This window comes from Embiotoca jacksoni, unplaced genomic scaffold (assembly GCF_022577435.1).
Source record: "Embiotoca jacksoni isolate LCO1_2020_lvr unplaced genomic scaffold, fEmbJac1.0.p SCAF_10, whole genome shotgun sequence".
NCBI lineage: Eukaryota > Metazoa > Chordata > Actinopteri > Embiotocidae > Embiotoca > Embiotoca jacksoni.
Genome location: NW_027185230.1, coordinates 4,152,954 through 4,179,685, shown reverse-complemented (window position 1 = coordinate 4,179,685; position 26,732 = coordinate 4,152,954). Strand labels below are relative to the sequence as shown.

Here is a 26,732-nt window from a genome sequence, read left to right as displayed (position 1 = left end):
GCATATTAGCAATGGTCAGACTGCAGCTTTAACCCCCTGCTGCTCTGAAGCATTTGTTACTTGTTATCTGTCAGTAAAAGAAAGGATAGAGCGGAGTCCAGCAGGTGCATCAGCCCAGATTTTAAACTAAAGGTCAGACTGTTAGAATAGAGGAAAGAAAGACACATTCAGTACAAATAGAGACGAAGCAAAGTGTGGGAGAGAAATCATTTAGACGAGAATGTTATATCCATTTTTCATAACCGATTCAATGATGATCTTCTTGACCAGGCTAATTGCTACATTAAATGCTGAGTCGAATGTGAAACTTTAGCTCTGAATTAGTTCGAGGTTATCCCACCCAAATGTCCCCACAAATTAGTGTGCTAATGAAAAAGTTTTTTGAAGCCCTGCGATGCAGCCTCTGTGTCATCGAGGATTTTCAGCTTATGATCTTTTTTTTTTCCCAGACAAAGGCTTAGTACACTCTACAGGGTTGAACAAAAAAAATGTGAAAAGAGAAAAGCAGACATGTCATTTTGATAACGGGCCATGTCTCTTTCTTTTTAGGTATTAAAAACAGCAACACACAAAGCAGTAGTAGGCATAAAAATACTTGCTATCAAAGTTGTTAAAGGCATGAGAAATATAAATAAAATGGATTGTGCTTTGTAGTGATCAGCCGTGTGGTTGACTGCCGACCTGCTCAGGTACCACTCTGTCTTTCACCCAGTGTCAGCTGAGATCGGCTCATAGTTGTTCCATTTAATTTCAACTTCTAGTAGACCATAACAAAACTTCACAAGATGAAGGCTAATTGACCAATCGAGCTTTTAAGGGAGCAGTGTGCAACATGGAGACAAAAATAAACTGACATGCATTCCTTATGCAAAGCATTATGTAATGTTTGGAGGACTTTTTTGTACAAATCTAAGGCTGGAAGTTTTTGTGGTTATAGTTTCAAAAGATTAAATCCAACCACGAAGTAATCCAAATATTTATTCTGTTGTCTAAGCTTGAAAAGATGCAGCTTATTCCTCTGTGTCATGGATCATAACCCCATCAGTGGGCCACACCATTGTGCGGTTGAAAGTCAGTCCCTTATACAACATTTTGCTGCGGTAACAACCTGTTCAGGGTGTTAAATGCTGCTGTTTTGTCACTGCCCACTGGTGTCTCAGAGGTACAAACAAGGTGCCCTTTGGCGTCTCATATATTCGTACAATGTGCCTTACGTTTATGCACCAAAAAAAAAAAGTCATTAGATTTAAGAAAAGATCATGGTTAGGGTTATAATATGTAATTTAATGTATGCAACATCCCACAAGTTTGACATGGTACAAAAGCTAAATACGTTACATAAGTAACTTCCTTGCATTACTTTCAGGAAATCTTCAATTACTTTTTCCATGCAACCACACCTGATCCCCTCTCTACATGGACTATGTCACTCGTTCTACTGCGTCACGTTACTTCCTTCTTCAACACAGGTAGTTATAGTGCTGACGTCAAAAGTGCACCTCATGCATACCTTGCTGAACCCAAGGGCTTTAACAAACCAGCAGTATCTGACATCCTGAAGTGAAAATAGACTTGCTGTAAGTTAGAGCCCAACCGATCTATCAGCCTGTCCATTTTATCGGCTGATATTGGCCCATCTCAGATATATTGGTATTGGTGTACATTATATGTTGGCCTATATGCGCCTATATTATTATTATTATTATTATTATTATTTTTTTTTTTTTTTACAGAATACGATGCACTAAAAAATATTGGGGTGTATCACAAATTGTTCTATTTGTGTTTTTTTTTTAATTTTTTTATAGTTTATTTATTGTTAGTAAATACCCAGTGAAGTTTTCTGTTTCAGTGCACTGAAGACAATAAACTGTAATGTATCCTGCCTCAACTATCTTTGTCACAAGTGTCAAAAATGTTTAATAACCCCATTTGAGGGATAATTGCAAAAAATGTATTTATACATACTGCATACAGTACAGTTTTTGCACTCCCTAATATCAATATCTGCATCACCCTCAACATTCCATTATTGGTCAGACTCTACTGTAAATACCAATTAGAGCATTTGCAGTTTATTACTATGTCTCTAAAAATTGTCTCCATAACAATAAATGCACTATTGATTACTGTTTGAGTAACATTTTGTAAAAACTACAATTAATTGCCATTTTACAGAGCTACATTTAAAAATTAACTGGATTTGTAACCTGTGTTCACCTTGAAACAATAGGCATAGGGCCACAGACAGGCTAAGGAAGACTGTTTTTTTTTTTTTCCCTTTTCAATAAATTGTATGACAGAAAAAAATACAACACTTAACTTGTCAACATAGGAAGATTATTCAATGTCATATAGTTCAAATCGCAGTGCTTTAATAAAACATGTTACTACTACAGAAGATAATTTATACTTATTACCAGCTTGCCAACTGTGTAGCATGCACAGATGGCTGTATGACTGCCAGGGAAACAAGTGTGAGTTTTTGAGTCATCTCTCCCATGTGTAATCCAGAGGAGCTCAGTACAAAGGTTATCTGGCATGTTTTCCTACGGAGAGTGAATCGGGGCCAGCTGCTGACGGAGGTGCTGAGGTGTGGTTGGCTGCTGTTGTGTGATGGCTTCACTCAGCAGGGATGAGTAATGGTAAACAAGAGTGGCAGTGCGGTCATGGCCCTGGGGATGTGATGCCACCGAACGGAGCCACAGTAAAATGTCAACATATCGCTCCCACTCCGGGAAAACATCAGTAGATTTGTGAGCCAATACGATAAGACTGTGAGGGTTCTCCCAGATTGAGCTTTATCTTAAGTCTTTCTGGCATCAGAGTGAAATGTCATCAAAGCACACAAACAGGTTGTTAATCTTGGAAAGATAAAACATTATCCAGCGAAGTCACTATGATTACTTTTGTGTAAACAACATACATAAACATGTGTTACTTCATTCATTTTCTTCATCGTATAAGTCGTAGAAGACACATTTTAAGATTGCAAGGCAGAAATTAAGAGCTCTATTGTTGAGATATAAGAAAAGTAGGCTTTGAAAATTACAAAAAGTATACAGCATCAGGGTTTGCATACCACCACCTCAGTCCCTGTTGTACCATCGCCAAAGAAAACAAGAACTCCCACCTCCACCAATGAGGCCAACTTCTTCCTCAGAGCCCACTCAGTCTCTGCAGCTGACACCAACCAATTACAGCAGTCTGGTTTCAGGACAGTCGTCTAACACGGCTCACTGTCTTGTTTTTTGTTAAAGCTTATTTGATGAAACATTGACATAACCTGGGAAAAAATATAGTATGGCATGTGTTTTTCCTGCACTGTCTGCACAAAAACATGCATATAAATTGCTGAATAATAGCAGTTTCCTAGTTTCTCTATTTCTCAAAATTAAAAATAAGAAGTCATCTGAGAAGAAAATGACAATAAAGTGGGTTAGAACAAGGCTGTGAAGGAAAAAAAAAATCATCTCTGTAATTGAACACCGGGTGTGGACTGATATCTTTGTACTGCAATCAAGTGTGACTGTGCACATAATTTGGGGCTGTGACTGCTGCGACGTTCCAGATAACAGGGCGTTGTGAAATGTACTTTTCTCTGTTTTAAAATTGTCCAGTGAACTCAAACCTCCCTTCAGTTCAAATATCTCGTATTATTTTTTATTTTTTATTTAGCTCTTCATTACGTGCCCAAGCCTCCAGCATCCGCTGCCCCCCCCCCCCCCCCCCCCCCCATGTCTGGAGGATGCTGGAGTACTGGTTGTGGGGTGGGCATCGTTAACTTTATTAAATCTGTGTTGAAGTTTGGGGAAAAAGAGAATTGGTGTAGATAGGCAAGGGTGGTGAGGGGACAAAACAAAAGATAAAAAGTATTTATTTTAAAATCGTTTTTCTGCAGCTCTGTGTAACTCTGCTAACAGAATTAATTGCACCTACTCCTTTTCTGCTAAATTCACATATCTGTTTCACCAACAGCCCTGCTAATTGTGACCACAGCAGCTTTATGAGGATTGGCACCGTCTTGGGATCGCATTGTACTTCCTCACATTAGGATTAGTAATTGATTTTCTGCATCCTCTCATCTCTGTAGATCGTTAATATTCAAATAAAATATTATAGATGTGACAGGAAACAAAGTGTGGCCTAGAATTAAGATCCTCTTGAAGGTTGTTACAGCTGGAATTACAGTGATATTTTTTGTTGTTGCGTGAATGGCAGGTTGCACTGTCTCTGCTCATACTGAAAAACAAATGGTACGTGTCAGGGAGAGGACAAAAAGCTGCTGTTTTCTTGTTCAATCAGCAGCCTAAATTTAGCTTAAGGTGCTGTCACCAGTTGAAAGGCAATCAGCATGGCATTACAACAAACGAATCAGACACAATATGCTGCATGTAGGCCCACAGAATACACAGTATTATATCAATACCTGCAGAGATATATGTTTTAGTAGCGTGGCTACTTTCCCGGTTTAAATTTATGTTGTTATGTGTGTCTTAAATACTTGACAAATGAACAGGTCATCTAACTTGGAAACTGTTCGCAAAGCTGCACTTGCATTATTTTAAATATCACCAAAATAATAGGCTATATTACCGTATGACTATAAACTACATTGTGACAAGGCCATAGACCGTCTATATAGGACTATGCAAAGAGAGCTGTAATACCATCTAGTGTTGACTATATCAAATTACACCTCTACCTACATAGAGATATCGAATACAAATAATAGTGATCAAACACTACATGTGGATGGATATATACCCATCGTAACAGAATATACCCACGTTGATAAGATAATAAATGTGTTTTTGAGATAACAGCTGATAAGGGAGATACATATTGCACCTTGTTTTCAAAGAACGACCATATTTCTCAGTAGGATCCTTTGCGCATGCGCACACGAGGGAGGGGAGGGTTTGTTTTAGCATCATCACCAAATGTTTTGTTATCTGGTGAAATGGAGCTGACGGGCTGACGCAGATAACTGCGACGGAGACCGTTTCTCAGGTAAAAAAACAACAGAAAAAGGCTCAAATAAACTGTCCGTCGGTGCGTTCACTCTTTGAGTTGTTGACACTTTGTGCGGCGCTGCTGCGGGAGTCCACGCACCGAGGCCAGCTGCTACACCTCGTTAGCTTCACCGGGACGTCACGTCGCCTCTTTTCTGGGGGTGGGGTGGGGGGGGACCTTCCAGGGTTCATTTAGTCGGGAAGTAAACGACCTGCCGTGTAGTCGACATCGGTGGGAGAAGCTGTGACCCCCACACGAGTTGATACTGGAGGTCTTTCACGCCCGATTTTAAGATGAGCTGGCGTGAACTTTTCACGCAGTAGTGGTCGTTTTACTTGGGTACGAACGCATTACAAATTACATTACGGTAATATAACAGTACGTCATTACAGGTGAAGGTCCTGCACGGGAAATCCTACTCGAGTAACAGTAAGAAAGTGCTTGCAGTAAAATGTAATGCAATTCTAGAGAGTAAAAGTAGCGGTTCGGTCCCTGTGACGTCATATATGACGTGTGTCACTTTTATGTCCAGTTTTATATTCAGGGTCAGCAGATACATCCGATGATTATTGGCAGAGGGAAAAAAAAAAAAAAAAAAAACAAGTTTTGATGCACAAATCTGTTTTCAGTTTTCCTTTAATCTTTGATTTGACTGAGATATTCGGACATTTATTGAAAGGGAACCATCAGAAGTTTAGAAGGAATTATCCCTATTCGGTGGAGCTGTTAACAACTCAGACGTTAGAAATTCAACCCTGACTACACTATATAATGACTACATTATAAGACATGGAGGCGGCAAATGGTTTGGAAACCACTGGTTTGATGTTTTAACAATTTGCCATATTTTGAAATCTTATTATATTATCCCTCGTGTCAAAATGTCATCTGGAAAGTAACTAAAGCTGTCGAATAAAGAAAAGGTAGTGAAGTAGAACTATAATTCATATAAATATAGTGGAGTAGAAGTCTTAACATCAAATGGAAATACCGAAGTAAACTATACATACCTCAACATTGTACTTAGATACAGTACATGAGTACCTTTTCACCACTAACTACATCAAAAATCATAATCAACCATTTTTTTTCTTACGTTTGATGATGATTGATTTTTATGATCAGACACTGATAGGAGTTGGGTGATTATTTTCACATTTCATTCAAAAACCGACAGTGTTTGAGCTATTTAACATCAGCCCTCACAGAAACCCTGTTTGATCACATACACTCTTTTCCTGTCACCCTTACGGGTCACATTAAACTGAGTTAATACAATATATTAGTGACAGTTAAACCAAGAAAATAATACGATAGAGGAAAAAAAGTCTACAGTGTCACCTTTGGCCGTTTGGCTTAGTTGTATTTCATTTTATAGCAGTGAGAAATGTATTTGGCATTGAGAATCATATAATATGTAATCCATCACTGCGAATGCTATACCTGCTGTTCTTTTGTCAAAGTCATACTACCACTGCTTACTTATACAGATGGCAGTGCAGATTAAAGTTGACCATGCTTCACTAATGCTATACAGAAATAAGTAGAGGAAAATGTACCCAAAAAAAAGACCTAATACGTGTTTACAGTGTGAAGGATTTTCTATCTGAAGAAGGTCTTTGCATAAATATTTTTATACTATAGTAAAATGAATGTCAGCCGAAGAATGGCAGAAGCTATTTCAATACGTTTTGTTGTTTATAAATGGTCAGCAATAATGTAGGAAATACACTGTGCTCTGTGGAAAAGGGCGTAATCACACAAAGACACTGGTCCTTTTACAGAAATAAGGTATCGTGTTGAAAGAAATGTTATGTTTGGACAGTACTGAACATAACGTAACGGCACAGTTCAACTCTTGACAGTGCATGAGCCCGGGGAGGACGCCCTTGAAAAATATACTCACCCCTGCTACTCAGTCCTCAGATGCAGGAATTGTTCTGTGATCACACTTTACGTAAACAAATCCATACTGTGCAAAGAACTCATAGCTTCAGCTGTCATACGATGTTGTGGGAAATGTAAAAGTCTCGTCAAGTCGTTCCACATGATTCTAACTTACTGCTGCTTGTAATTCTCCACCTGCATGTTTTGGTTTGTCATATTCTGCTGCTGAAGCCACTTGGGAGTTTTAGTACCTTGAAATGTCCGGTTTAAGAGATGCAGTTCTTTAAAAGCAGGTTTTGTTACCAGTTCTCCTGTCGCAGCTATTACTGATTAATTACGTTGTTTAAATCACCGGCTCTTATGCAGTCTTTTCTCCGTTTCTGGTCGGCTTTACTGAACCGGTTCAACTCCACTCGCAGTGACCTTGTAACGGCCCACAAGAAGACAGAGCCATGGGGAATACAAGCAGTGAGAGGGCAGCGATGGGCCAGGGGGAGAAGGCTCTGCGGAGGGACAGCCGGGGTACCAAAGAGGGAGAGAGGCCAAAAATCCTGATGGATAGCCCCGAGGATGCGGATATTTTTCACGGGGAAGACTTGAAGGTAAGTCATCAAGGCACATATCTTTGACAAACCCCAAGTCTTTGGGCGAATGTAGACTTGACATAAATGAACAGATGTCTTATTGTACGTCTGGTGGGTATTTCAGGCTCCTCTAGGGAAGGAGGAGTTCCTTGCATGGCAGCAAGACCTAGAAGCAGAAGACAAAGGGCCGATGCTGGATCGACCGACAGTCTTTCACTGGACTGGGGACGGGAAGGAGGTCTACCTCTCGGGATCCTTCAACAACTGGGCCAACAAGATTCCCCTGATTAGAAGGTGAGAGAGCACGGTCTGAACTCGGTGAGATAATGTCTTATTCAGGTGTAACTTGAACGTTTGGCTGTTAACACCTGTGACAGGTCCTTATTATTGTAGAGTATTTTTTAATGAAACAGCTTTTTGGTATTCAAATTTCACTGTTCCTCTTAAGTATCTGGTGTAAGATTGGTTTTCTCGATCATTTTTTAACACATCGTCTAAAAGCAGCCGACTAATGAGCGAGGAGATGCACATTATTGATGAGGTTGGAGAAGTTCTGCACTAACTGTGTCAAACGCTCTCCCCTGTCATCCGCCAAAGTCAGAACACCTTTGTGGCGATTGTCGATCTACCTGAAGGGGAGCATCAGTACAAGTTTTATGTGGATGGCCAGTGGACCCATGACCCAGCCGAGGTCAGCCATCACTCTCTCACTTATATGCGACCTTTTGTCCAACAAACCTTTTGATGGCACCGACTGCTTGCTTTGATAGCATTTACTATTGAAAACTCCCTTTTCACTCTGTACCAAATTTCCATACCGAGGCCGTGTTCACACTGATACATTTTTGCTCAGAAATACAAACCTTTTGCTCCCATTAGCTCAAAGAGTTAAATCTGATCAGCGAGCCACAGCATTTGCCATGCAGAGGCTCTAATCGAGTTATCAGCCCGTTTCAGCTTGTTGTACTTGATTGGAACGACTTACTTTCCTCTGTTCAAACTCATTTTTTGGCCACATCACTGCCTTGAGTTGCAGTAAGTGGAGGCTTCTCTGCGTGCAGCAGGTTAGTCGGTGTCTGCAGGTAGCGTTTCAGGTGTTCAGGGAACATCGGTAAATTGTAGCGTCTTAACGATGGCATGTTAAGGAATATCGGAGGATATTCTGTAAATTGTAGCATCTACCTATAGTCTGCATGTGAGGTGTTTAGGAAAACATCTGTGCATTTTCATTACGGAGTAACACAGGTTACACACTCCCCTTTCGAAGTGCATGTTACTTTAAAAATTGTTCGGTAATGTGTGATTTTGATCTTCTTTTTCTCAGAATGCGCATTATAAAAGTGGTACAGAAACACCTATTGTTACGGAGCTGGTAATAAAGTCAAGGTATCGTACTGGTACCGGTATTGGCATTTTTTTGAACAATACACAACCCCACTCACCGTCCACCCAGAGCACACGGCACGCGGAGGCCGTCTCAGACTGTATGTCTTGTACTGGGGAATTTCCACGACAGTCTCCTGTAATAGTTACCACCGGTGTCTGCAAATGAAAAGGCACCACAGTTCTGCTGTAACTCTGCAGCCTGGAAGGACGACGCCATATTTTCTCTTGTTGCAGGCACTAATCTGAGGGACGGACCTCTTACAGCATCTTGTGTTAATAAACAGCCTGTTTCTCTGCTAAAGTACAGCAACAGACTTGTAAAATAGTACATTACATATACTGTTAACTTGACAACTTGAGCAGTGCGGACATCAACAGAGAAATACTTTGAATTATTGTAAAATGCTTTGGGGATTATGCTTTGTAAATATATATATATATTTTTTTTGATCTCATTAATATAATATTGTGTCTTCCCGGTGCATTCGCTGGAGCTTTACTTGTGAATTTGATTTTCCAACAGCCTGTTGTAACCAGCCAGCTCGGCACCGTCAACAATATCATCCAGGTGAAGAAAACTGACTTTGAGGTGTTTGACGCTCTGATGGTGGATTCGCAGAAATGTTCCGACATGTCAGGTGAGTGCCGAAATACCACCGTTTTTTTTATTTCTGCTTCGTTAAGACTGACTGATGCAGGAATGAAAAAAAGGTTGCAAAAATAATGTAAATCTTGATTTTTTTTTATTATTATTTTTTTTAATTATTATTTTTATTGTTTTTATTTCCTATTTAACACTCGTTGAAATTTTAATTTTCAAACTATTCCACCCTCCCTCCATCAGACCTGTCCAGCTCTCCTCCCGGGCCGTATCATCAGGATGCATATATTCCTAAACAGGAGAAGTTTAAGTCTCCACCCATACTTCCACCTCACCTCCTGCAGGTCATCCTCAACAAAGACACTGGAATATCTGTAAGTAGCTGCGACGCAATCGGATTAGATCTGCTGTTGCCTCATTTTGTTTCCGCTGTGAACTCTCACGAAACTTCTTCATTTAAAGTACATCGACATGTATAAAGTGAGTAATTTATCTACATTTCTATAATAAACAAATAGATATACAGAAATAGAAAACGTGGAAATGGAAAAACCTGGTTCAACATCCTTTTGTTTCGTCTCTGTTTTTCTTGATCTTTTTCCATCCAGTGTGACCCTGCACTGCTCCCAGAACCCAACCACGTCATGCTCAACCACCTCTATGCTCTTTCCATTAAGGTCAGGTCACAGGTCGACTGAATGACACCAAATACGTTGGGTTTTTTTTTCTTTGTGTGTGTGTGTGTGTGTGTGTGTGTGTGTGTGTGTGTGTGTGTGTGTGTGTGTGAGAGATATTTTTCGGCGCCACGTGCCTGCTGACATGTTGGAAAACCGTGCGTGGGTTGACAGATGAGAAATGTCCAGGCTTTTGATGGCATTTTTAATACAAAGTGTGAGCGCTGCCGTTGGCCAACTTACCCGTAGCTTGCGCAGCAGATTGTACAAATGGAATGCCAACAAGCTACTAATAGGACAGAAGGACCACCTGAAGGTCAGATAATTTCCCTTCTTTCAACATTGTGACAGGAAAAACAAACTGAACGCACATGTGGAGATATACAAGACGAGATTAAATGGGGGGGGGGGGGGGGGAAGAATTGCAGAATTCACACGTGTGCCCTGCCGGTGGATTATCATTTAATGATTCACCATTTTCCATTTCACTTGGCAGCTGCTCGGGTAGTTCGTTATTTGCTTTTTGCTTCTTTTTTTTTCCCATTTGGTTTCACCTGGAGTGATAATTTTTGGTTTTAGTGTTGTCATTCTCTTCAAAGAGACATCAAAGAGTTCAACAGGGAACAGATACAATGCCGCCATGTTTATATGGAAACTTTGACGTTAGCTATGAATATTGATTTTCATAGATGCATTGACGGCTTGAAAACAGTCTGTATGTCCCCGCTGAAACCGTATTAGATGTCTAATGCTGCTTTCAAAGCCTATTAATGTTTTTATATCTGACTAACGCTGCTAAATAAAATGAATAATGGGTGACTTCATAGCGACTAGAAAATAAGCCTAACAGACTCACTTTGTTATCAGAACAATAGAAATACAAGTGCACATGTTTCATGTCTTCAAACAATTGTTCACTAAATGCACTGGTCTACAGTCTGGTAACACAGCACGTGGTAAGACTGATAACGCTGTTCACATAAGGACAACATGAGTCTTAACTGGAAACCTGCATTTCATTGTTTAGAAGTTCTGAGTTCATTTCTATTTTCCATGTTGTCTTTTTCTGTCACAGGATGGCGTGATGGTGCTCAGTGCTACACATCGCTATAAGAAGAAGTATGTGACCACCTTACTATACAAGCCCATTTGATCCCAGACCGTCTGTTCAATTCCAGCCCGGTGTGTTCACTGTACACTGAGTGTACAAAATATGAACTCCACGCGTTTTGGTTTTGTTTTTGTTTCCCTAAAGTAGAGAGTTCAGGTGAAGCCAGGCTCATATCTCTCACAGGTTTTAAAATCCATCCTAACTAAAAGCAGCAGCCCTGAATCAACGTGGAGGACTTAAACAGATTTTAAAAAAAAAGGAATTAAGATTGTTCAATTTGAATTTAATGTCCAGCAAAATTCAGAACTGAAAGCAATACATGATCAAACGTGACTGAATGATAAAGTTAGACAAATCAAGTCAAAGGATGCCTGAATATATCTGCCTCAAGAGGCCATTTAAATGATGACATAACATAATATACAATCCTGGGAAGTTCGAGTTTCTTTTGTTCTTTCCCCAAACCTTTTAAAGGTCACCAGTCACCTGCACTGAAACCTTAAAGTAAAGTAGAGCCCGACCAATACTGGATTTTTGGGGCCGATACCAATATTAGGGAATAAAGAAATACCCATATTGATATATCAGCTGATCTTTTATTATACATATATATGTATATATGTGTATATATATATACTGCAGTACAGTGTATATAAACACACATTTTGTTCAGTGATCCCTGAAATGTGGTCATCAAACCCTTTTAACACTATTATACAGTTTATTTTCCATTACTGACATTAGTGCACTGAAACGGTAAACTTCACTGGGATTTTAATCATTATAAAGAATCATCTAAAAAAAAAAAAAAAAAAAAAACACAAGCAGAAGAATTTCTAATTTACCCCGAGCATCTTTCTTGCATTATGTTCTGTACAAAAAAAAAAAATCCATATCGGTCAACATGCACGGCGATACTGATATATCTATGATAAGCCAATATCGTCTGACTTTATCGGCTGGCTGGTATCTCAGTCAGGCGCTAACTCTGAGATTATATCTTGTACACTCTTTGTATATGCAGTTATTATACCCATATATTTAGGGTTATAAATGTCAGAGTCACCCCAATCCTACATTATAATAAGCCTTTATTTGTTCACTGCCTGCCCTCTTTCGTTTCCAACAACAGTATCTGTGCTGAGTAGAATACAAAGGCAATAATGACGGTGTAGGACGCTGAAGTGTTTGCAATGAAAACACACATAAATGTAAGGAAAAGTAATGCTGAGAAAACCAGACTGAAAGACCTCAAATCAATCAGGTTGTCATTCCCAGGGTCGAGATTATTATTACAATTAAGAATGTGAATGAAGGTCAAAGAAATGCACTGCAGTAGCTCGCCACTGTTTTCTTATATGTTTATGTTGATGATATTTGTTTAGTGACAATCACACAGCACTTAGTAGATACCTTCTATGAAGTATTCAGTAATATAATTGTTTTCTACATTGATTTGATGATGTGGTTTGTTTTGCTGTCTCATATGGTCTTTACAAAGTTAGTTGTGGTGTTGTGGCCAGAGCAACACGTGTCTTTAACGTAGGATATGTACACTCGCAGCACGACAACGTATCAGGAGAATAATGCTTATCTACTTAAAGCAGGTTTAGATGTACCATTGCACAAGTAACATATTTTCTTTTTCAATTATTAGGATTATTTACGAGTCTATCTCGACTGGTTTTGTTAATATGGCGTCATTTGTTGGTGCTCCAGAAAGTTGCCAATCTTCAGTTTCAGTCAAGTGATATTTGAGATTAGTTCATTGGTTGATTTAAACGGGAAACATTTGAACAGGATCATGTGATAGACTGAGTCACTCCCTGAGAACTTGTGTTACAGTGAGTTGGTTCTGTTTGTGGTCTGTGTAGATTTCATGAAGTCTGAAGGACTATATTTAAATATATGACTTGAACCAAGAACAATGTACAATTGCCATAATTAAATAAGACCACAAAGTGAATTATTTGTATTCTTACAGGATGCTGTAGGCCAGTAGAGGCTGAGTTCTCATTTGTGTTAAGTATGAACTATCATTGCCATGATTTACTGATGTTGAGATGCTCGACATTCGGATGAGTTGAAGTATCATTTAAAATGTTGTGGACCCTTTGAACCACTTTTTTTTTCTTTCCATTATGAGACAAATTTCTATTAAAGATGAAGTTACAAATTCACCTGCAGTTTGTATTTTTTTTTTTATCACCCTGTCGCCATGTTGGTCTTTAGAAATGAACGTTTGCGATGAGTTGACTGAGATCTGAGGTCCTACTGCAACAGTCATGAGATAAAACAAAAAAAAAGGGTGTACACCCTGAAAGCAGTTAAGTGTGTATTTGCCATTTTTGTCCCCCAGCCAGACCATGTTTTTTCTTTTCTTTTTTTTAAATTAGGCGGAAGAGATGTCTGCGCAGTTAGATCCATGTAGTATATCGCTTCCTTTTTCAAGCTGTTGGTCGGTCAGACCTCCATCCGAAACATACTTGGCGCAACAATGGACAGGCAGGGAAAAGCAAGTATCCTCATCCTCATCACCAGGGCCTCATCATTGGCCTTGGTAGTAGATACTCCACCTCTTGGGAATTGTAGTTTCATAGATGGAAGTCATATTTGTTAGAAACTACAAAAAAAAAAATATGAATAAAAAAAAAGTATTAGGCCTATACTGCACGGATCTAACTTTCTGGACATCTCCTCCATCTAGTAAGTACTCATAATTGGTTTCAGCACCTTAGCTAGCCAAGTGGAGCAGTTACGCATTATCCACCTTTTTTTTTTTTTTTAAATATTTTTTTAAACTTCAGAAATGTATGTTATTGGTAGCATTTAAGCGGATAATTCCTTCAAGTAATACACCTGCACTGGCAAAACTTTTCAAAGTACCTTAAATTGGTAATCTCAAGATATCATTATGATATATACGCATGAAAACACGTCCTTTACATCTCTTAGTGGAAGGTTTTTAACATGTTATTAATTTTCGCTAATGTCTAAAAATAACCTTAACTCGTACCAGCCATAATAAAAACAGAGTAAATATCACTGTCAATAAAACATGCTGTAGAAAGTCTGTAACTCCCCACAGATTCTCGCACTTTCCTCCCAGCCTCTTGGGTGTCTGCATATCATCAAAACATTGATTTTAAAGTCTGGGATCCAGCATGTCATGTTGCAGCATATATTTATATTTGTCATATTTCTCCCTATTTCGGTCTCTCTTTTTTTTTTTTTTTCCGAGGGGGGTGAGGGGGGACCTGAGGTTATTACAGTGCATCTGGAAAGTATTCACAGCGCTTCACTTTTTCCACATTTTGTTATGTTACAGCCTTATTCCAAAATCCTCGTTTCAAGATTTTCTTCGAAATCAGAAAAGCTTTTCCTTTCAGGACCTTTGTGCACAGGGTCACTGCCTTGCACTATTTCCTATTAAAGAGCCTAACGAGCGACAGACCAAAAGCAGTTCAAAGAATGACAATGATATATATATATATATGCTAGAGAGGACTTTAAAACATTTGTGAACATGCTGAAGAACTTTATCACAACTTCCTTACTACATTTTCTGACCCTCTACCAAATTGAATTCAAATATGTGTACAGGTTTGGTAGATAAAACAAGAAACCGAAAGCCTTTACTTACTGGATTTGTCCCATAGAGATCATTATTACTATTAGCAGCAACAGGAAGATTTAAAAGTTTAAATAAAAAAGTGCAAAGATCAAAAACACATTAGGAATGATGAGATGAAACAGTTTCAGCAATTATCATAAAGGCACATAGATTTGAGAAACATGAACCTAAAAGCTTTCTTTCCTGGTTCAGTTCTGACTTTGGGAAGAAAAAACAAACAAACAGAGATTGTTACATCCATAGTTTAATAAAAATAAAAAATAAAAAAAAAGACAAGAAAGAAAATTTGACACGTAGGAATTTATACCCAGCACAGGTTTGTAAATAAAAAACATACCAGTGACTGAGGCTGGCCAATTCACTGTGGGGTATACAACACAATGATGACGAAGACATCCACAGCAATGAACCCCAGAGCCCTTTGATTGAGGTGGATGACATATTTCAGACTTATCAGTCCTATTGACATGTCCTCAACCTCAAGGCTGAGCGACTCAGATATGCTTAACAAGAAACAAGGTTCAGATTGGGTGTGAGAACGGTTACCTGCTTTTACATATGCTGGTTTGTGTTGGAACCTCACTCCCTCCATGTGACCCTATGCAGTATGAACAGCTGACAAGGAAGGTCCCACACCTGATATATATATATAGAGGCCTGATTTCAGAATGCCAGCTACTCACTGACTCTCTGACTTTCACGATGAAGACTCTCCAGACTGTGTTTGTCTTGTCTCTCAGCCTCTGTGTTTGTGAGTACAACCTGACAAAAAGCTGTAGTTATGAATAGATGTATGTCGTTGTACAATATAAAGTATGATTGCATCTTGTTATTGTGCTTCAGCCCGGTCCATGGACTACAAGGCACTCAACCAGTTCAGGAAGATGATCCTGTGCGTGTTGCCCGACAGCTGGCCTGTTTTGGACTTCGCTGACTACGGTTGCTTCTGTGGGAAGGGAGGCTACGGCGAGCCCGTGGACGAGCTGGACAGGTCAAGATTCAGACACTCTGCTTCATATTTGCGCGACTTAAAAAAAAAAAAAAAAAAAAAAAAAAAAGAAGCATTTTCAGTCTATTTCAAAATGTGTTTTGACTTTTTGACCTGTAGGTGCTGCGAAGTGCATGACAGGTGTTACGATGATGCTATGCAGCACCCTGAGTGCTGGTTCATCCTGGACAACCCTTACACCGAGTTGTATGACTACAGCTGTGACGAGGCAAATAAGAAGGTCACCTGTGGCAGTGAGTACACTTAAAAACTGATTGACTGTCCACATTTGATTTGAACGTTATAGTAGCAATTGCTTGCTTTCTGGTAATGACAGTGAAGTTAGTGATCTCTGCTGTTTCTCCTCCAGACGACAACAATGAATGTGAGATGTTCATCTGTGAGTGCGACAGGAAGGCCGCAGAATGTTTTGCCAAAGCAACTTATAACCCGGAGCACGAGCACCTGCCCAGCGACCAATGTCAGCAAAGACAATAAACCTCATCAAACGAAGGACTCGTGCTTCAACATGTCAGATCCACCTTTTAGTTTTAAAAGATGACACGTTGTCGCGTCGATTTATTTACTCATTTAATGAGGACCAGTTATTCAAGAGTGTCATCAAGTCCAGTAGAGGGCATAATGCTGCACCTTCTACTTCTAGCTGATAGGAAGAAGTTGATCAAATAATAATAATAATAATAATAATAATAATAATAATAATAATAGTGCAGACTGTCTCAACACTATCCCATCTGTATATTTTATGTAACAATCCCATGTTCTAATACTTAAACTTGTCTAAATAATAAAATGCATTTGCTCAGACAAAAGATGAGAATTGCTTAGATTTTTGTTTAACTTCCTTTTAATTTTTTTTTGTGGTTATGAATGAGGATTTTCACAGTATTTTACAATTGTATTTACAGTAAATCACAGACAAATGGTAACCTATACTGAATGCCTGCTGGATAACTATCATGTAATTATGAATTTAACCCTATGGGACTGATGAAGGATATTAATACAATAAACAAAAAAATGTTTTTAAGTGCATTGAGGTCTAAAAATCATTTCTTGTGCTCACGTTCCCCAAATAAAGTTTGTAATTTTGACCAAAGTGACTTTTTTTTTTTTCACGTTTGCTGAAACTGTCTCTGTTTTGATAGCAGTCTGTGAGACAGATGATCTGTCAAAAAAAAACAAAACAAAAAAAACCCAGCCTTCTCTGGCTCCTCCTACTGTTCCTAAAGCCTTTTGCAGGAATCCAGGTGTGCCACACCAGCGATTATCTCGTCTTTGAGGTGTCATGTGTCTGGGAGTTCCAGTGCTCTTTCCATCCTCACACTGAATGTTTTGAATGATGTTTTATATATGGAGCTCATGTGAATATCTGACCATATTTTAACCCTTGTATGGTGTTCGGGACCCGTTTTCATTTTTTTTTTTAATCAAAAGAAAAATGATACGATTAATTATTTTTTTCAAACTCAGACTCATTGGCCTTGGCTCATTTTCTGTGAAGAACATATATCGGAACACATTTTCAATGACCACACACACCGTAACACCACCTTTACACATTTATATTACATACAGGATGTTTGGGTCCACCGGACCCAGGGCTAATAAAAGTGTGGAAATTGTAGGTCCTATCCGTCCTCCTCCTGTCTGGGCCTGCTGTTAGTGTGTGTGTGTGTGTGTGTGTGTGTGTGTGTGTGTGTGTGTGTGTGTGTGTGTGTGTGTGTGTGTGTGTGTGTGTGAGAGAGAGTGTGAGCTTTGTGTTTCTGCTCCTGCACAACAACATCGTTGAAAAATTCGGGACACAATAAATATAGCTTTGCCAGTGTGGTTCCTTATCACAACTGATCAAGATGGCCAAAGGATTCTCTGCAATTGATTTTGGAAGAGAGAGAAGCTTTTGACGATGATGTGGAGGAAGAGGTTTCAGAAATGTGAGGATCACATTTCTGAAAATGAGACCGCAGACCAGCTCGACGGCAGAGAGACAAGCGAGCTGCCATCAGGACAGTGTGGGACAAGTGGGTGCACCGCCTCCCCCCTGTTTTGCAACCACCATTTAGGGGCCGCTGCCCCTTTTAGGCAGTATACACCATCTAAACCTACAAAATATGGTTTAAAGATCCAGGCTGCCTGTGATGCCACTTCCTCATATGCTTGGATATGCAGTCATATGCAGTTTTTTTCCCCACTCATATCTTGATTATAATTGTGATTTTCTTTTTTTATTACATTTTAATAAAAAAAAAAAAAAAAAAAAAAACGAGCAGCACTTTAATTCATAAATGTGATCTAACAAAGGTAAAGGGCAAATAATGGGTCAATAACGGCATATGAAAAAAAAAGAAAAAAAAAAAGGACATTTTAGCCTAATGTCTTGCTGTCAGTGCGCCACCTCTGTTAGCTCCCCACAGCTCACTCTTTGTGAGCACAGCTATAGCTCCAGCCCACTGGATCAGTCTTCAGGCTATTGTTCAGACAACACAAGCATCAGCACTGTAAGCACCAGCAGCTGGTAGGTGGCTGCTGGCCGCCATTCAGTTTTGCCTGCTGCTTGCTAAAAGATAAAATGAGAAAAAAAAAAAAAAGACAAATCCAAGCAACGAAAACAGACGCTGACCAGTGAAAAGCCCCTTTTCCAACCTAATACCCTGTGCTGTGAATGTGTACATATTTTAGTCATTATGTGTCATTTGCAATTGTCTTTGTTGCTGAAAGCGGTTGCGCTGTCGATGGGTGTGCCTCACGATTTGCCTTGGAAAATAAGACCGCAATCACTGTGCACGTTACAAGCTACAAGGAGTTTTTAAAACTAAATTAAAAAAATAGGTCGTTTATCAGCAGTTTGCAAAATGATCCATAAGGTCGTTTTTTTTTTTTTTGTACCCCTCGTGGCAGAACATTATCATTTTATCTGTTTTCTTGCTATTTTCAAGCCAAAAATGACCATATTTAGAAGAGCTGGGGAGGAGGGAGCAGAAGATCAAACTTGATCTGGTTGGGAACCTGAGAGAACTACGTCCCACCCACCTATGTTGGAAACCTGACTACACCCCAGGCCTGTCAATCAAACAGACGCGGCCCAAAAATCACGCTTTCTGGTGTCCAATATCTTATCTAATGTTTGGATTATTTTCAGATGGACGGCCAGAAAACCACCGAGAACAGGCTTCACTTTAGCAAAAGACACCATTATGACTCATGGGCAAAATTTTGACTTTGTATTTCATGGGAAAAGTTTAATTGGAGTGTGTGTGCGGAGGCAGAGACTCTGTGTGCGGTTTGTGTGGTATTGTGTAGCTGTTCTAACACTCGACACCAGCCCGGTACCGTTGGCTCCAATAAATAAAAGAGTGTTCCCGGATACACGGCGTGAAAACCTGTTTGCACCTGTGACATGTAGCAATCCAGCTGATATCACTCAGCTGTGACTGTTCCCAGAGGTGGCAGCCGGAGAGGGATGGAAAGTGATGCGCGGAGCAACGAGTCAAAGAAAGGTGACTAAGAAGAAACAGAACAAGAGAAGCACAAAGGGATTCTCTCACTGCAGCTATCTAACGATCACACCACCCCACCCTTGCATGTAAACACAAGCCCACGCGGTATCCACAGTACATGCTGGCCCTGCTGCTGCCATGGTTACTTGCTGTTTGCCATACCAGAAAGGTAAGAAGTACTAATTCCCAACGTGTTATTCAACTTTTTGCCAGCGAGTGAGGGAGTGTCTGGAACACACCATCCCCGTAGCCCAGGACATCTTTAGGTCTCTTGTCTTCTTGTCTGGTATGCACGACGTACCAGATGAAAACCAACACCGGAAATCTGAGCCCGAGCCAAGAGCAATAATGTCTGTTCACGTACAGCACGACTACTGGGGGGGAAACTGAGTTAGTGTGTTCAAAATGCTTTTGAAATAATTACCTTGTGTACTGATGCACGTGTTTTCCTTCACACTAATGTAGATGTCACGTTTTCACTTTGCCCACCTTTGGGCATCTTAATCAGGGCTTGTGGCATGATAATGCTGCAATACACAAATATCCATTATCGCACAGGTTACCTTAAAATGCTTCTGCTTCCATGTTTTAAATGTATTCTGTCCTCAGAGTAGGTGTCAGACCACACTTCGGCAGATAGCGAACATACTGTTGTATGGAGAGTCAGACGAAGAAGTAAAGTTGAATGAACGTTTACTGTTTGTTTTCCTCTTCCCATGTACAACAATCTTTTTTTTTTTTGTAAAACTGAAATAAGGACAAAAATAAATCACTCAAATCAGTATGTATGTCAAAATAAAATTGCATATCTTTTCTGTTGTACCACACAGAATAAAACACTGTGCTAAATTACCTTCCTTTTCAACAAACAAGGCATGGCTTGATAATTAACATTTTTGCCGAGTCGTCACAATGCTTTACCCTAATTTAGATGCTAAAAAATACTTGCTCCATAAAAACGTCCCTCTTTATGTTAAAGTTCTATGTAAGCCTTCAATAAGCAGTGCAATTCAGCACACATGAAGGCACTCAACGTAAGAAAGGCAGAGGATTAGCTGCCCACACGTGATCCCTCACCTGCTGGAATCATTGCGCTGGCCACATCATGTGACCCTATTGGCCAATGAATGAAAAGAAGACTTCTACTGCTAAATCTAACTGCAATAACACATGCAACCACCAGGGGGATAAATTAAAATAATCTAAACATCAACCCGATATACAGAACAAAATGATGAGGATTTAAATTCTGCAAAAGAAAGAGGAAAGAAACAAGCTTCTTTTTTTTTTTTTTTAACGGATTTAATACCAACGTAAAGGCCGGGTGTATTATTCACATTTTAGCAGAGTAGTTGAGCTCAGGAGGGTCAGCTAGGGTCAAACTGTTTGAACAGTAGGTTTGATACCATTAAACATTGAGGATTTCAGACAGTTCATGCAGCCCTAAAAGAATAAATATTTATTAATAGAGATATTTACATTGTTATTTATAGGTCTGTTGAGAATGTGTGGGCTCATTGCACTAGTCTACCGTGTTGCGTACATACTTGTCCAATCTACTCTGACTCTGTTTGATAGACTCCTCTGGGGATACTGTAGATCAGCATGGTTCTGGACACTGGCAGACATCTGCGCGGGCCACGATGGTGGCCGCTGCTTTGAGAGCGTGGGCTGACAGCGGTTAATGTTCCCTTGGTTCGCATTTGATCCATCCTGTTCAATGCACACTCTGTAATTCTGCCCCCTGTTGTCGTCCCAGTGTGGCCCACAGCCAGGCCTCGGCCTGAATGACAGACAGAACTCAATTCGCTCCTTTGGGTCCGTATTCTGCGGTAAGCTCAAGTCAAAGGTGAACACATCTATGTCAGAACCGCCGCAGCGTTGCTGCTGCAAGAACGTGCAGGGAATGTCACGATGGCTCCGCCAAGAGTCAAAGGTCAACCGTATGTGCACGGCCCTTTCAGCGCCGACGCGAGAAGCACACACTCTGCCACTCAATGAATACTCTGACAGGTGGCAGCTTTCCAGCTGGACATGCGTCTCTCGCAGACGTGCAAGAAAGGCTTTAAAGTCGAGCGTTGGCTGAGGGAAACCCAGCCACAACTTGTGGCGCTGCACTTTGTTTGGGGTTGACGGTTCCAGTTTGGTTGGAGAGCTTCTCCTCACCAGGGTAGACGTCGGGGAGGACGGCCCGGGCATGAACAGATGCACAGCAGTGAGTGCCAACCCTTTGGCGTCTGCAAACACCACGCGTTTCTTGCTCCCGCCGCCGCCGCCCCTGCGGAAACAGCTCCGCAGCTCTGAAGGCGCATGAGAGGAGGGCAGCAGAGACCGTGTGGATAAGGAGGTAGACGAGGGAAGATGTGGATACCGGAGGCTGTTCCTCGGTGGCGTGTCAGCTGGCTGAGAACGCTGCTGTGGGGGTTTGAGAGGAGAAATGGACAGCAGCTGATAAAGAGGCTGGCGCTGGCTCAGGCTCAGACACACAGCCAGGTCAACCGGTGTCACAGCGGGCTGGGAGTGACCGAAGGCGTGGAGAACTCTGAAAAGAACGACATGATGGGATTAAAATGAGATCTGCTGTTACAGAGACAATGAGATCTGACGCCTGATTGGTCATGTTAATGTGATTACCACATGGACGAATAAATGAAAACAGTCGCTTACCTTGTACAATTCATCTTCAGACTGTAGATGTCACTTTGTAAGTCTGCTGTCTTTGCTGAAGGGCTGCACTGAGCTGAGTGATCTAGCAACAGGAATTAGAGATTTTAAACAAATAAGACTTTCTAATGGATTAAACAACAGTCAATACATAAATTGTACACAAGACAAACAGTTCTGCAGAGCGGTGACATAAAGCGCGAGGCGGTGGCATGCGTCGCTGTTAAACGTACTTACAGGTTTCACAGCACCATGTTTCATTAACTCGATGAGAGAGGAGTAGAAGAAGGAAGGACCGTGGCTGCGGTCTGTCTCTGCTCTCTGGAACTTATGTGTGGAGTGGAGAATGAGGCTGCACCTCCAGCGACACCACATTCACATGTGGGTGTAGTTTAGCCAATGAAATGAAGGTGTTTTGTTTATGTCCTGCCCCTAACAGAACTGTTGTGTGAAGAGTAGTTTCAAACCTTTCCTTAGATGGAACTCCTCTGGACTGATTCTAATGTTGTAAGTGTGTTTAATGGTGAAGTCAAAATATAGTTTGATTGCAACCTTACCACGAGAAAAGTAAGCTTTTAAACTCAGTCTTCTTTATCCAGTTATAATTTTAAATCATACAGGAGGGCAATGACAACATAAAAAATAAATGACACAACATTGAGCTTAGATCTAGGTGGAGAATGGCATTATTACTATAAATAGTTCCAAAAAGTATGGTGACATACAAAGATGGTAAATATTTTGTAAATATAGACACATTTAAAGCCAGTGTCACATTTGTTGATCCACAGCACATAACGTTTCACAAAAGTGATTCTCAAACTGAAATACCATTTTCCTCTGTCTATATTGTTCTACTGGCCGGCGTCCACGTCACTTGACTTGAAATTAAATACTTTTAGCAGACTAAAGGCTTTAAAATAAAATAAATAGAAGTTAAAAGGCTGCCTGACAACACCACCTAGTTTGAGGAGTCTAGGTCTCCATTTAAAACACAGACTCCTTTAAAAATGGGGTGTAGCAGGGATCACTGAGGTATAACAATTAAGGAATGGTAAAAAATGTTTGTTTAAAATCTAAAACTAATCTAAAAAAAAAAATATATATAAAACAACTAAATAATAATTAAAATAGGTTAAAAGACTAAAACTCCAGTATAATTTCAATAAAACAAGTTAAAAAGAGTTAAAAGTCCAGTTAAAAAAAAGAACTACAAAAATATTTTTTTTAAAAAGTTCAACACTAGCTAAAAGCAGGCATGCCACCAGGAGGGGAAGTTTGGGTGTTCTTGTTACTTCTGGCTCTTCTGGCTCTTCTGGCTCAGCCACCTGTCATCTCCTGAGCTCCTCCAACCACCAGGGACACCGCCCTGGTGTTGGTGTTAATTGCTGAATATTTTATTAATTAATTAATTAATTTACTAGATTATAATCCTGCTTTTCCTGATACTTTTATTTTTTTAAATGAAATTCACCAATATGCTTTCTTTCCAAGTATTTGATAATTGAGATTATCAATACACTTTCCTGTCTTTATGTTAATATAAAGCTACATCATAAGCTTAGTCTACCATACTTAAAAGGCTGAAACAGCTGGCCAGCTAGCCATGAATAGTTTTAAAGAAAATGTGATCAGTTTTTTTTTTACTGACAAATAAAGTGGAAATTAATAGCTAAAAATAGGTTTGGGCTAGAACTTAAAAACTGCACATGGTCAGTAGGTGACTGAAATACATATAAAAAAAATAATTCAGGCCTTGTTAGAAATGAGTTAATTACTATTACGTAAACAAGTAAATTCACAAAAGTGAAGGATTTCGGTTGACACCCAGCTCTTAGCTCCAGGCTGTAAGTAAACATTATATAACATCTATTGCATAAAATAGTATTTATAATTTTGGGACCTCTTTGTATTATCTTTTCATGACCACATCACAGTATATTGATGATTTGTGCAAATCACCAATATATAGACCACTGCCAACTTCATTAAAAAAAAAACACACAAAAACGCATATCTGTATTTATTTGCAATGTAAATCAGTCTCTTGCGGCTATAAGTTTTAGGTCCAGTGTGTTTCACTTATGGAAAGAGACAGGCCTAAAAGTTATAGGTGGTGCCATGTCATCACTTGGGGATGCGGAAAAGTGCAGACTTTCACAGGTGAGGTGAGGTCACCCAATAAAGAAGTTTAAGGCATTACACATACTTGTGTCTGGGATTTTATTTTTTTGGTATTGTTTAGTCCCATTCACTTGCCTGTGGTTGAGGAAGAGAATAACATTACCATTCGTAATTAAGTTAAAATAGTATGGTCATATATTGAATAAAGACACATTTCAACCCAGTCTCAGATCAAAATTCATAAAAGCAAAAAGTCTTACTTTCACAATAGTGGTGCAAATATTGTGAGATGCCATTTTTCTTGGTCTACTCTTCTCTACTAGCCTATGTCCATGTCAATTAAAAACCCTAGGGTGTTCAAGTTAACTGGTGTCTCAGACAAAATTGCCTTTTGTTTTGGCAACAAGATTATGTTGTTAACTTCCAGAAAGGATAATGGTTTGGGTTACAATAATTATGAAACTTATGGAAGTCACTTTACTTATGTAAATTAAGTTCTGCACGCAACCTAAGTTCAATGCGATACCTATATTTATTTGCGTGCATACTTAGAGAAATCCACTCCGACTTTTGCTTTTGCACTGACTCAAACACCAGTGTCTTTGGTTAAAATTTTTATGTTTGATCCATCCAGCTATCCCCAACCTCATCCCGAGGAGGACTTTGTTGCTCCTTATTCTGCGTCATGTGACTTTCTTCTTCAACAACCCCATCTCAAATTGAATTTTAGGATAATTCTGCTTTACCTGATACTTTTATCAAACGCTATATCCTTTTTTTTTTCTAAGTATTTGATGATTGACATGATCGATACCAATTTACTGTCTGTTTTCTAAACGTGAAGCTTCTGCAGAAGCTGCTTGGCTTAATCTAGCCCATTTAGCAAAGGCTAAAACAGCTGGCCTGGCTCTGTTAATGTGACATGAGCTGTTCTGAAACTCACTAATGTTTTATTCTCATTTGATACGTCTGATATAATGTCTGCAAAGGGCTTGTGATTGTATTATGTTGTATACTCCTCCACTGTTAACCATGGCTAGTTTTAAATAATTGTCTAGGTCCTGTTTTCTACAGACAAAGAGTAAAGAACAAAATCTAAATTGGGTACAGCCTAAAACCGGTCTGGGTTTACAAAACATGCCTTTGTTCTAAAATTACATAATGTCATTAGGTAACTGATTTGGGCACTGGAACAAACTAATTGATTACTATCAAAACAAATTAAATTATGTGAAGGATTGTCGTTGACACTAAGCTCTTAGCTCCAGTCGGTAGGCTAACGTTGCATAATGTCAATTGCATAACACAGTTTTTGTCATTTTCAAACCGCATTGTATAATCTTCCTTTCGTGACCACATTTCATAGTATATTGACGATTGTAGTCTATACATTGGTTATTTGCACCAGCCAACTTTATACAAATAACAAAAACAGCAAAAACACAAACATTTGTATTTATTTGCAAGGCAAAAATATCTCTTGGGACTTGGGTTGAGGTGCAGCATGTGTGACACTTGTAGTCTCAGACAGTCACAGAGATGGAGCTAAGACCCATGATGGCTGCTGTGTCATCACTTGGGAATTCAGAAAGGCTGGCGTCTCCCTCATGCAGACTTTCATGGGTGAGGTGAGGTCACCCAATAAAGCAGTTTGTGAGGCGTTACACATACCTTCCTCTACAGTCACACGGCTGAGATCTTCTTTTTTAGTATCGTTTAGTCCCATTCACTTGCTTACTTTAGAAGGTGAGGATTAAATTCTTTGGGTAGTTTCACAGTTTAAAGTCCAACCAAGGTCCAAACCCAGGTTCATGTCTTTGTTACCTTGCTTGTCCAGTTGGTTTTGGTTTCATGTTTAAATTTTGCTAGAACACTATAAGAACTTTGTATGACATGCCTATGTCCCTTTTCTTGACATTGATTGGTTGGCAGGTGGATTTTCGTCGGACTTTGAAGTGTTGTCAGTTTAGCTGGTAGCCTTTTCTGTTTGAATGGAGACAAACGAAAGACAGATTCATTTCTTTGCCACTATATTATTATTTATTATTATTATCATGGTGTTGAGTTTTGGCATTTTTGTGCATTTCAGGTGAGTTTTGATTTCCTCATCGTTCCAAATTATGATTAAATACCCTCCTTATCTGTCCATGTGCTACCATGTCTCATTTGTACCTCTGTACCAGTTCTTTTTCTGTTGTTTATTGAGAGATGATATGCTGCCTAAAATTCCTGTAATTGTTCCAAATGTCCAACCCATCCAGAAAGTGTTTTCACACTGGAAATGAACCAAATCGTAGTTCATTATGATCACCTCTTTCGGTTGGACCAAACTTTGATCCTTGGGTTCGGAACGTGGTCCAAGGAACCTTTCACACCTGCTGTTATGGCCTGGACCAAACAAGAAAAGTGTGAAAGTGCCCTTAATTAGAATATATTCTCTAAAAAAAGGTCTTACTTGTATTAATAAAAAGGTATTTATCCACACATGACTGATTATAGTTGTCTGAGGGATTAACCAACCATTGCCTCTGTGGATTACCACACA

General features: G+C 39.6%; 3 protein-coding genes across 4 annotated transcripts; 2 read left to right on the top strand and 1 right to left on the bottom strand.

Annotated features, from left to right (window-relative positions):
• Positions 1-4,917: 4,917 nt before the first annotated feature.
• On the top strand, positions 4,918-13,439 carry prkab1a (protein kinase, AMP-activated, beta 1 non-catalytic subunit, a). 2 transcript variants are annotated; one of them, XM_069162027.1, is made up of 8 exons: positions 4,918-5,013; positions 7,323-7,505; positions 7,612-7,781; positions 8,085-8,178; positions 9,397-9,511; positions 9,718-9,848; positions 10,083-10,151; positions 11,224-13,439. In XM_069162027.1, exons 2-8 carry the CDS (start codon positions 7,356-7,358, stop codon positions 11,299-11,301), a joined length of 807 nt encoding a protein of 268 aa, XP_069018128.1. In that variant the 5' UTR covers positions 4,918-5,013; positions 7,323-7,355; the 3' UTR covers positions 11,302-13,439. The 2 variants fall into 2 exon arrangements, with proteins under 2 accessions (XP_069018128.1, XP_069018133.1); XM_069162032.1 differs by lacking the exon at positions 4,918-5,013 and adding an exon at positions 5,260-5,355.
• Positions 13,440-13,540: 101 nt separating this feature from the next.
• LOC138205795 (phospholipase A2, minor isoenzyme-like) lies at positions 13,541-16,937 on the top strand. The gene is made up of 4 exons (XM_069162045.1): positions 13,541-15,644; positions 15,737-15,884; positions 16,002-16,135; positions 16,252-16,937. The coding sequence occupies exons 1-4, from the start codon at positions 15,452-15,454 to the stop codon at positions 16,377-16,379; spliced, it is 603 nt and encodes a 200-aa protein (XP_069018146.1). The 5' UTR covers positions 13,541-15,451; the 3' UTR covers positions 16,380-16,937.
• Positions 16,938-20,700: 3,763 nt separating this feature from the next.
• Positions 20,701-22,372, bottom strand: ppp1r3c2a (protein phosphatase 1 regulatory subunit 3C2, duplicate a). The gene is made up of 3 exons (XM_069159396.1): positions 22,301-22,372; positions 22,067-22,148; positions 20,701-21,941 (listed from the first exon to the last, which is right to left on the bottom strand). Exons 2-3 carry the CDS (start codon positions 22,078-22,080, stop codon positions 20,927-20,929), a joined length of 1,029 nt encoding a protein of 342 aa, XP_069015497.1. The 5' UTR covers positions 22,081-22,148; positions 22,301-22,372; the 3' UTR covers positions 20,701-20,926.
• Positions 22,373-26,732: the final 4,360 nt, after the last annotated feature.